The 12,143-nt window shown below is 38.6% G+C and overlaps 1 protein-coding gene across 19 annotated transcripts in view; it reads right to left on the reverse strand.

Moving 5' to 3' along the window:
* Positions 1–12,143, reverse strand: part of GRID1 (glutamate ionotropic receptor delta type subunit 1) — a 533,233-nt gene that overhangs the window by 95,264 nt on the left and 425,826 nt on the right. For all 19 annotated transcript variants that reach the window (XM_068197195.1, XM_068197192.1, XM_068197185.1 and 16 more), the window contains one exon: positions 5,923–6,096. In XM_068197195.1, the coding sequence (XP_068053296.1) occupies positions 5,923–6,096 (174 nt within the window). The remainder of the gene's footprint in view (positions 1–5,922; positions 6,097–12,143) is intronic.

Consider the following 12,143-nt stretch of genomic DNA (forward strand, 5'->3'; position numbering starts at 1 on the left):
CAGATGAGGCTGCCTTACTCAGCTCCAGCCTCTCCCCCGATGTGAAGGGTCTTTTCAGCCTGCAAAGCGTGAATTGGCTCTGCAAGGGCACATCAGGTTTTGGGGAATGTCTCTTCCCCCTGCAGGTTTTGCAAGTTTTCACTCTCTTCATCACCCACCCTCCCTCCCTTCTGGGTGTGCCAGCAGGAGTTTGGATCTGTTTAGCTGTGGGTCCACTGCAGACTGAGCTTGGAGCCAGCTCTCCAACTCCTTCCCAGCCTCCCAGATGTTCCTCCACCTTTCCATGGGCTCCTGCAGCTCAGCCAGGTGTGTCTGGAGGTTCTGTGCCCGGACACGCCTGTCACAGGCAGGGGCACCAGGAGATGCTAGAGACAGGCCAGCACTGCTGCCTCTCCCTTCAGCAGCCCCAGCTGGTGGAGGCACACAAAGTGCCACACCACGTCCCTGTCCCGGCCACCCCTGTCGCCAGGACTGCCTCAGGAGGCTGGGGGCTGCCTGCTCTTTGCCCTGGTCCTGCCCACAGCCATCAGCCCCTCTCGTGGGCAGAGCCCACTGTGAGAAGGTGCACCAGAGCCCAGGTTAGAAACACACACTTGCTGCTCAGGGAGAGCAGGATCACAGCCAGCACTCTGGCATTCATGGAAACACAGTCAAAAAACAAACATTCATTAAAGAATCAAATGTCAGCTTCAAACTTCCAAAGGGCTATTTATTTATTATCCCTAAGGCAAATGAAATAAAATTACTAAAATTCCCCTACAACCACCAAAAAACAGACCTCAACTGTATATTTATTCGAGCCTTCTGACAGTAAGGAATCTAACTACTGTATTATTTAGTGTTTTGCCCATTCTAGTTTTAAGTATCTCAGTGAGCTTTCCAAAGAGTTCTTTGTAAGACTTCACTTTCAGAATCTCTTTTTAATTGATAAGCAGCTCTTCCTTCCCTTTTAGTTTTCCCGTTTTTACAGTTACACATATCACAACACTCTTCCCTTCTTACAGGTTCTATTCTCTGAATGCTCACTGTCCTTCAGCTATTGATTGTGGGCATTTATCATTATGAGTGTTTTCTTTGCCAGTATGTTTTGAAACAACGTGTCAGCAATAATACAAGGCCTGGATTCCCCTGTCATGCTCAAGTTTGTTAGCTGGAGGCGTTGGCTTCACTCACTAAACATCTCAGGAATTTGGCACAGCTGACTCTAACTATGCAAGGAAAGTCTAGTAGGAGTGCCTTGATAAAGAAACTGAACACAACCAAGAGTCAAACAGAAGGACGAGTAAATGCCGGATCTGCAAAACAGCGTACAAGATAATAATTTTATTCTACCTCATTTATAAATATATATAGGTACAAATTGGGTTTCAGAGGCAATAACAAAAGAAAGATGGAAGTACTGATGATTTCTTTGAGCCACTATTGTCTGCTTCCTGATTGAGCAGTGAACAAAAATTCAATGAAATAATTATGCAAATAGAGAAATCCAACAGTCAAAAGAGGCAGAGAGGAAAAGATCACTGCAGAGCCTACCTGGGGTTTTAGTCTTCAGCGTGATCACAAAATCCCCCATGGCCACGGGACACCTGCAGTGCTTTGGGGTTTTTAATGAATTCTTCTGCTAACACACCTTGTAGAAAATACACGTCTTTGGGCTTCAGGGAGAGATTTGTGCTGTGCATTGGGCAGTAAAGTCAGTTCAAGGATACTTTACATTCACATTGTACTCAGAAACAATTTCACTGTGACTGAACATCTGGCCAAAAATCCAAATTAAACTTTGCTAAAGAGACTAGCAAATATAGGTTTGCATTGAAAGAAAAGGAAAAAATGTGGCTCATCAGTCCTTTATGGGAGAAAGTGAATGCTTTAATAAGGTTTAATCAATATTTACTGCCCCTCAGTAGCACACTACAGTTGTGTAATAACAGTAGTGTTAACAAGCCAATTGAGAATAAGGCCATTTAGTTGGACAAAACTGCAGGATCAGTCCCTTAAGCTTAGGCACTCAAAAACATTCTAAAAAATAACTTCACTTATAGTAGTTAAATTGCAGCGAGTCCTGAACAGAAAATAGATCAGAAATAAAAACCCAACTTTGTACGAGCAATTGCTAAGAGATGCTTATGTAGATATCTGATGGACATATCATTGAAGAATAAAATTCTTACTCAAGGAGAAGATCAGCTCTTTCAATGAATATTCTCACACACTTCTCAATGTCTCCTCAAATATGTCCAAGCAATGCCTGGAATAGTTCCTCAGTAGAGAGACTGGACTCTCAATCAGGAATAACCTCATTAATTTTGTGACACAGTATGCTGGGGTTTTCTTTTTGCCTTTTCAATCCTACTATGTATTTTGGGTCATGCTAAATGATTTCAGATACACGGTGTCCCTGTAATATATTTTAATATCTTTAGAATCTTTCATGGATTGAACTCATCAACTACATAAATGGTAAGCAAAGGCAAAAACAAACTAATGGCAATTACATTTCTAAAGAGAAATGTTTCTTAAAAAAAACATAAACAAGAAAAAATCTGTTTTTGAATTTATGAATGGATTGTGACTAACCTGATGAAAGAAAAAAATACCTTCATCAAAAATCAAGTTTTTAAAGTGCCATCAAAACTAATACTTCAAGGGAAATATTTTGGAAAGAAGCAAATTATACAGCAAAGGTTTTTCAAATTGATTCTGTAAGAACATTTCTGAAATAATCTAAAAAGTTTAATAGCAATTATACCACTAAATACCATTCAAATGCCATGTGAGGATATATACTAGGTCTGGCTAGGACTACAAATCCTGAAGTGCTCCAGTGCTTTCTCTCTAGATGAGGCAACACTGACAACACTGATGGCCCAGACCACAGGATACCAATGGCCAATGGAAGAAAGCAAGTTCTAAACTGTGTCTTTTCTGTTTAGTAAAAGTAAATGAGATGGACACAAAAAATCCTACCTGAAGAATAAGACAGAGAGAAATGCAGTCCTCTGAAATCAAATAAAATGGTCAAGACAGGAAACTATAAAGCTTTTTCTCCACTTGAAGCAGAAACCCAGATAAGTATATTATAAGTGCAAGAAATAAGGGCATGAGCAAAATTTTGACAAGTGGGTTGATGGAATAAGATTGGATTTCCACAAAGCATTCGGAACAGATGAGTTTTTGGATGAGCTTGCAGAACAGCCTGATCTTTAAAAGGCTTGTCAGAATGCCAAACCGGGATGATCACCCACTGAAAAACAACCTTCCAGGATATAGTACTAAAGACACACAGAACAAAATAATTCCTAAAAGATTTTCATTAATTTCGCCAGAACAAATTTAATAATCCATGACGTAAATGTTTCTGTCTTCACTAGCCTGTTTAAAGTGCTAAATTCTCCCCTAGAAAAATACTACAGCTAGACATTGACAGAGACTAGCTTATTCTTCTTCAAAGTCATGAAATAAATAATTAACCAACAAAAGCTGGTAAGTTACCTTGACCACAAACAATTATTAATATGAGACTGCCCAAGGGAGAATGAGGCAGGGATTTCCAAACTGTGGTGTTAATCAAAGTACTTCAAAGGAGCACAAAGACTCAGAGCTGGCAGGCGGTCACTGCCTCTGGTGGATTCATGCAGCCTGACATGGAGCTTGGAGCTCCCGTATCCTCTGGCAACGGGGGCAATTCAATGATGTACTTCTGTACAGCAAAAGGTCAACACTATTTTTTTTTTTTTTTTAAGCAGGAGAAAGGAAACAGAAAATTGCAAGTACCTGAATTACAGGACCATTAATAATATGTCAGTCACACTCAAATTAATATGAGCTCTATGCCCACAAGGTGTTACATAAGATATTTTGGCAAAACCTATGAAAAATAAATGCAGCTATGGAACACTTCAGGTATAACTGCACATGACAAAATCATCCTGTATTCAATCTATAGACACTTAAAAATATACTGGGGACAGCTAATTTGGAGAGCTCTCACATGTGCCCCCTGTCTTTCATGCCAAAGCAATTGGACATGAAAGTTATGGAATCAGCTGCCAAAAACATTTTACCTCTGCATTTCTTTATCTCTCTTGTTTTTAAGTTCATAGAGAAGGAACAAATGGGCAAATACATAACATTACCATACTATTCTCTCAAAGACAGTTTCTAAGGAGGTATAATATTTCTGGAAGATAGAAATTGAGAATGTTTTGTTTCCCATCTGGAAATGAGCAGGAAGAAGGTCCTTATCAAAAGATCCTTATCAATGAAATTTAGTAATAGGACATGAGGCTGCTGGTGTTAGCAAACCAGCTTCCAGTTACCAGTTTGCAAATTTGCAAATTAGAGCTTGCTCACTGGCCTGTCAGAGCCCTTCAGATGAGTCTCTGAATTAGATTATGCATAAACCAGCATAGGTAGAAATACTCAAAATCCTGCTGTAATGGAAGATTATTCCCCAATGAGTGATTTGTTGGTGCAGCATAGATAATTTTTCATCATACTGGAAATTGCTTTGATCCTCTGAAATGAGCAGCCTTTGTTCTCATTACAGCATACCTCAGAGTTACTAACAAAGATCAAAAATGTCTTTTCTTTCTGAGCCAAGGCAGACATTGACTTTCCCCTGTGCAGAAAGAATATAGCCACATTCAGAACTACAAGGGGTGTGTTTTGCTTTTCCCAAACTTTGCCATGGCTAGGACAGAACCTGAGACAGCAGAGTTTCTCTTCAAGGAGGAACTGTTCATATCTGCCCCTTAAAGGATTTCAGTCTCTGCAGCTACAACCTTTTAGTAGGGTGCAAATAAGTAAAATTAACACCCGCATGCCTTGGGAAATCTTAACCCACTTCCCTTCCTGACACTCTCCCTTGTCTCTCCTGATCTGAAACTCTTCCAAGCCAGGACAGGATTCCATCTTGCAGGAGTCCTGACCCCACATACCCTCCTGACCAGGTTGCAGCAGCCCTGGTTGGTGACAGCCCCTCCCCAAGACTAATCAAGCCCCTTCTCCATCACTCCACCACGCACACCCACTCTGGACAGCCCACAGGCACAGTCACTGACAGCCCACCCCACTCAGCCCGTCTCAGTTTAAGACTAAGTTTGCAATTAAATGGTTTTAAGTGAGTTTATATTCTAAGTCCCGTTACAGTTTATAGCTACATCCAACACCTTCAACAATGATACTAATGAGATTTTTAACTGTCTAAAGTAAACCAAAATACACAAGTCCTCTTGAAAGTCCAAGGCCTTTGTTTCTGAATTATTGCACTTTCAATGGAAATAGCACCTATTAAATAATATTTATATTACTGAAAGAAAAATTCTGATATCTGGGACAAATTGCCAAGAAATGTGAAGATGTTGCTAACACAAGAGTCAGATGTGTTACCAAAACCTGAAACTTGAACTAGCAGTGCATATTTTATACATTCAGACAATTAGCAGCTGCTGGAGAGTTCTGAGACTATTGAAAAAGGACAGACTGAATACATCAGCTTGATTCAGTCCATTAACAAAATATGAAATGCTCTGCAGCCCAATACCTAGCAGAGTTCTATTATCCTCCCAGATTAACTCTTTCACAACAGATGTCTAATAAGCATAAATACAATAAGCAAGCAGGAATACCACAGGACAGTGATGGCACAATCTTCTCAAATATAAAAACTCTTAAGAGAATGAAATATGCAAAATCAGCTCGGAGTTAGTGCAACCACTTGCTGATTCTTCATGGATGTAACATCACACCTAAAACACTCAGCACTGGGAAATAAAATAAATTAATAAAGTCAAGAAACGTTGACCAGATCAGATTTGTCTGTACTCATTTCCTTCTTCCTCTGAGTTAATTCAGCCACAGAAAACTGTCCCATGGCAAATTCTTAAGATGGATTTTTTTCTGCTGTGCACAGCTACTGACCTGCAGCATCTGAAGATAGCCTTCCTGCGGATCACACAGCAGGGATGATATTCGGTGATTGTTCCTCATGCACCTCTGGTTGTTGTCCCTTGCCAGAGGGAAAATCTGACGGATAACTGTCATCCTCCCCAGAGCACTATGCACCAACTCTAATATTTCATTATCAGTGATTTCCTGTGAACAGAGACACAGTCATTTAAAAACATATGTTTGTCCAGACATTTTATGTATTTCTTTCATTATTGGTTAAATGTTTGGTTTTTTTTTAAGGCAATAGGAGAAATATTTTATAGATGCACATGCTTAGTCTACACCAAATGTTATTTTGTGTTTAATAACAACAATGCTATCTTTTATACATCATCTGAAACAAAAGAAAACAGCCTAACACAGTACCATCCATCTTGGCATTACTACAATTTTGCAGATGTAGTTCCTCAGGAAAAGCACCAAAATGTACTCAATAGATTTCTTTAAAAAAAAATAAAAAGGCCTTGAAATGAAATTTATATAGAAAGACCTTTTGTTTGACAGACTAGAACCTCACTATATCCTCAGGACAAAATAACAATCAGAAAACATAACAGTCTTCAGGAAATATGGCTCCTTCACCGGTGAACAACATTACAAGAAAGCACTTCTCCCATAAGTACAGTAGATCATTTCTGCAGACTAATCCTGATAATGACTCAAGGAAGTCTTTTGAGGTTGTCTGTATTAGGAAATAAAAAATAGAAGAAACTTTATGGAGGGGTCTGACACATTTAGGAACATCAGTTTGTGCACAAGAATAATTTGGGAGAAGATATAAGGAGACCTCAAGGACATGCTGCTTTTCTTTCCAGGCTTCACAATTTCTAAAGCTTCTCTGCAGACCTTCACACGCCCCATCCTCCTAATCCATCCTGGGACACAGCCTGCATCTACTGCTCTTACAGGGAGGCTGAAGCCAGCTCCACTCCATGCTTTACACAGTTTGTGTTTAAAGAAAGAAACAAAACCAAAACCTCGCTTTTTACCCCAGTTTGAAAATCACAGGCTTAGCTATTCCTGAAATCATAACAAAGGGGCAGCTTGTGATGTTTTCATCCTGGCAGGAGTTCAGTGGGAGGAAAGGCAGGCACTGCTGCCTGCACTCACTCCCCAGGCACCTGCTGTACATCCCAGCTCCTGACCAGGGCCACCAGCAGCATCTGCAAATCACATCAGCCAGTCCCCAGCACAGCTGCACTGCCCTGGCTGCACAGCTGGGCCAGCCCAGTGCCCAGCCTGCACAGGGTTCTCTCACCTTGCAGCTCAGGGGACTGCAAATTCCTCATGTTGCTGCAGGTACTTGGTCAACAGGGCCCACACCTTGTGATGCATCATCAGCAGAAGTGAGCCTGTCCCTGGACATTTAACATTCAAAAAAAATTTTTTTTTTCTTGCCATTTTCTCTGTCAAGCTGTGAGTGAAATGACCATGGGGTTATAATAATTACTTGCTATGGTTGACTAGTACTGTACCTTGGCTCAATTTAGTTTTTCTTTGCCAATTTCCCTTTTCTTAGGAACATGGATTTTTAACTTTGCAGAAGGTGAAATTCATTGCATTAATGATGGACCAACTGGTGTGGCATGAAAACAGTAAACCAGAAAAAAAATATATTCTTATGGAAGACAAAGATCTTGTGGCTTAATAAAAAATGCTGGGCAGCATTTTCTAGCCTTACAAGGAGACAATGTAGTAGACCCTCATGCTCTACAGACACCCCAAGATTTCCCTGCTGTGGATCTGAGGGGTGCTAAAACACACCTCTAAGCTGAAGTCTGAGGAGAGACAATGTGATGGCATAGCTTTAACTCATAACCTCCTAGGCTCCATCCCTTGGTAGGCACACTCAGATCTAATGGCTGAAAACCAAAAAAAAAAAAAAAAATCACACATCATCCAAACCTTCAGTTCAGCTCTCGCCACACACATTTTGTGTCCCCTCTAAGCGATACACAGCCTTTCAAAGATGTCTCAGAAACACAAACATTGGTCACTTGCGGAATTAGTTTATCTGTTTATTTATCTGCGCATACAGAATTTCAGTTAGTTTGCAATACCACATCATATTGCTCTGGGGAATACTTAAATCTGCTTTAGTTGTGCTCAACTATCATAACACAAATCGCAAAATGAGACAATTATGTTTCACATTACAATCTCTGTTTTCCTAGAGGTAATGACAGAAAATTATAATTTTTAATGACATTAATAATTCAAAGAACCGAAACATATTTCCAGAAAATACATCCCTGAGAAAACTGGAGGATTAAACAGAACAGCAATGAGAACAAGGATGCTCGTGGAGACAAGCTAGAGATTTATTTGGATTTTTTCAGTAGTATCAATAGTGTTTGATGGGTTATTCTAACTCCCCTCAATGCACTGTTTACATCTATAAATGAGCACTTGTTGAAAATCCAGAAAACATCATTCAATTAGCTATTTTTTGAGAAGGTTCACCACAGCTTACCCTGTAGGTAGATTTATTCAACATTTACATATTGCTGGCTTCTCTACATCCCGCATGAACAAATACACACACACACCTAAATACACACACACATATGTAAATAAAAAGATTAATCCTTTAAAGAAAGAACACCATCCACTTTTCTTACCACAGAAAATGTTCTAATACAATGAACAATTATCCAAATACAATGAAAAGACGTTCTAATACATTGAATGAATTCTAATGATCTGTGCACGATCACCTGTCCAACTCCCATCCTCACTGTCCTCCCAACACATCCAGTACTACAGCTCACTTCTTTTTACCCAGTGCTCCTAAAAGTCTCTGCAGGGATGTAATCCTAATTTAATTTAATTAGCTCTATTTCTAGATATAAGGACTCTGCACTGGGTGTCCAGATGTCTTTCTAAGATCATAGTGAGTGCCTATACAGTAAAAGATCCTCTGATTTAACAAAATATTATTCCATACTGAAAAGTTTCTTGGGGGGCAGGGTGGAAAGCGCACAAAATTATAGTAAAAGGTGGACAAAGCAAACAAAAACCCCACCACTGATATTAGTGTGGAAAATTATTATTATTATTATTATTATTATTATTATTATTATTCACTATTCAAACAACTCATCAAAGCTCATCTGTGACCTTGCTCCTAGCTGACTGAGACTCTTTCTGTGTAATTCCACAGCATTAGAGTCAGATCAGTTCTAAACCCTACAAATTTCTTTGGGCATGATGCAAGTACATATCCAGTACTGTTTCAAGTCTATGTATAACTTTCAAGCAGTTATCAGAAAAAGAAAACCCACAGATTTTTGTGGGAATAAATAAATAAATATAAATGCTGCAGTGTTGAAGACTGCAGCCAAAAGGAGAGAAGTGAGATTTCCTTAGGCAAGTAATAAATATAGAGTACCTGGAATACAATTAGAATAAATTGTAATTGCAAATTGCTACATTTTGCATTGAAATGTGTCATTTCCTAAATCTTTCAAAATTTCTACACAGTGTACTTTGTATTTCTATTCTATTATTAAACTTTTTTACTCTGTATTTTTGAACAATTTGAGAATATCTTAGAATGTTTGCCCCACTTGCATTCATAAATGATTATTGAAAGGTCTGAACTTTTCCAAGAAAAAGTAAGATATAGGTAAGTGTTAAAAATTTACTAATTTCTGGTTATCAAAGTAAACACAGATATCATTACACAGATTGGTGCTTTAAAATGAAACAAAGAAAATAAGATTAGGCACTTCCATATGAAGAGTAAAAGTGAGCAGGACCCCAGTCCTGGCTCCACTCAAGCAAATATGGGTCACAACAATTTTCACGGGGACTAAATGTTGATCACCCAAAATGAATAAAACATAAGCATTTCTGGAAAAATATTCTCCAAAAAAAGTGAAGAAAAACCACTGCATTCATAAGTTTTTTTTTTCTCCCAAAGTGAGTTTTCCCAATATTGCTCTACAGCCATGTGCTAAGAAAACTCTGCTCATTATTCATTATCTTACACCTTCCTACATGTTGCCCTTGGGGAAAAAAGTATCTTGCTGAGCTAGACTTTATCTGATAATTACTATTCTATTTTCTGCTCATTTCTCTCAACTTTCAAGAAATATTTTATAAAGGAAAATAATAAAGACGTGCCCAGATGACAGCTGAGAAGCCATTTGATTCTCAAATCAAGAGGACCATCAGTACCTACAGACATACTGGGCACGTCTGATGTGGTGAAAGGAAAGCAAACAAATATTGGCAGAAGCAACCAAAGTGCAGGATGGAAATGGAAATTATGAAGTACGTCACACCAGGGGGTTGACAAGACACTTTCTTGTCCCTCATAGAGAAAACTGCCCCCTATAGACAATGAAACAGTGGTGAAGAGGGACCTACGAAAACAGCAGAAACAAGAATTGAGCTTGAGTCCAGAGAAGGATTAGCAGAAAGATGTTCTGAGTGAATGTTCTGAGAGGGGAAAGGAAAAGCATCAATAGCCATTTTTCTGCACTATGCTCTGACAGATCACCTGGGCTGAGCTTGGGCAAGTTTTATCTGTCCACTGAAGATCTATAAATTAATCTACAGGCAGAACCAGCAGCATCATTTGGAAAGCGTCATCTGTCCAAAAAGGAAGAATAAGGACAACTGCTGTCTAAAATTTTTGACTGGTATTCAAGTGATGAGGACAATGTCATCTCCACATGGCCTAGAGTTCCCCAAGTCCCTTAGCACTCTAACTTCTTGTCTAAGGCTTCTCTGATGAATTGTCTACTCTTGCTATATTTCCAAAATTTTTTATTGCTTTTCTGGCAAAAAAAATTCCACGAACTTTTCTTCCCACATCACTTTTCTCTCCTTCTTCTCAGCTAAGAGGGCTTTTCTGACAAATATCATCATAGCTGGGAGGAATTCAGCCAAATACATTACAGCTGCATTTGCTTTAGTAGTTTCTCTGTGCTTACTGACTCAAATTTTCTTCAAATCAGGAACTTTATTGAAGATTGAAAAGAGAAAATATTCAAAAGCAACTTTTTCTGGGTGTTAATCAGAGTTTAGTTTTATTTTTTTAATTAAAGCTTACAAGAATTTCAGGGTTTTTTTTACTACTGAATACTTTGCTTTCCTATGGACTTGGAATTTGTATAATATTCTATTTCTATAGCTATTTGTCTCAGATTTCTTATTGAAAATAGATTTCCACCAATAAAAAACTGGTCCCTGACTTTTTATTTTTTTTTTAAGCATTGGTTTTGCTTAGCACTGTAAAAGCTACTGATGATTTTTTATAAGCCCCACTTATTACTTACTAGCCCCAGGTTAGTACATGAGGATCAACTGGTTTTCCACATTCTGTGTACAAAAAACCTCATCTTTTTGCAGGGGCCATTACAAATACAACTACCTTTCTGCTATCCACCCCACAATGTTACAGTGTAAGCTGTTGATTTTTGTTTGTTTGCTTTTAAATGGGACAAATAACAGCACAACTTTTTCTAAGATATAAAGAAATGAGCCCATTTTCAACCATAGATTCAAGTTACTCTGCAGAGCATTAAACTGGATGTTGAAACACAGGAATACAGAAATTCAGTTGCCCATTGAGCAGTCCCTGTGAACACCTCCTCACTTCTTAAACAATCGTGCCATGGGAAATAAGCACAGGGGTTGGCACTTACTCTACAAGGTTCATTCCTTTCAGTTCATTCCTTTCTAGAGACTATCTCATCTTTTAGACAGTAAAAAACTAGCATAATGAAATTTCTGCTAGTTCTCCCTACTATTGCCATGGTCGCAGTTTGAGAACTTAGATGTGAATATTGAATTTCAGCATTTGTTAGTCCATAAGGCACAGAATGTGGTGATTCTAAAACCAAAAAAGAAGTTATTTTGTATTAATGGCAAATGCTCCTTTGTATCTGCTCTGATGTGGATTGATCTGAATCAATGAAAATCAATGTAATGTAAAAGCAACAAATGAAAACTGTAGTCAGGAGGGAGCTCTGGTCTTTAGCTTTCGGACTTACTTTTCACACCTTACAATTAAATCTATTTTTAAAACATTAGAAGTGCAAGTCATTAATTACTAAGCATTCTTCTATCCAATAGAAGAATCTATCCATTCTTCTAACAGACACAATTACAACATAATCCTCCATTACAAATGACTGATACCAGGAAACAGGATGCTCAGTTCATCCCTGGCTAAGTCA

The sequence above is a fragment of the Anomalospiza imberbis genome, chromosome 8, assembly GCF_031753505.1.
Source record: "Anomalospiza imberbis isolate Cuckoo-Finch-1a 21T00152 chromosome 8, ASM3175350v1, whole genome shotgun sequence".
Lineage (NCBI taxonomy): Eukaryota > Metazoa > Chordata > Aves > Passeriformes > Viduidae > Anomalospiza > Anomalospiza imberbis.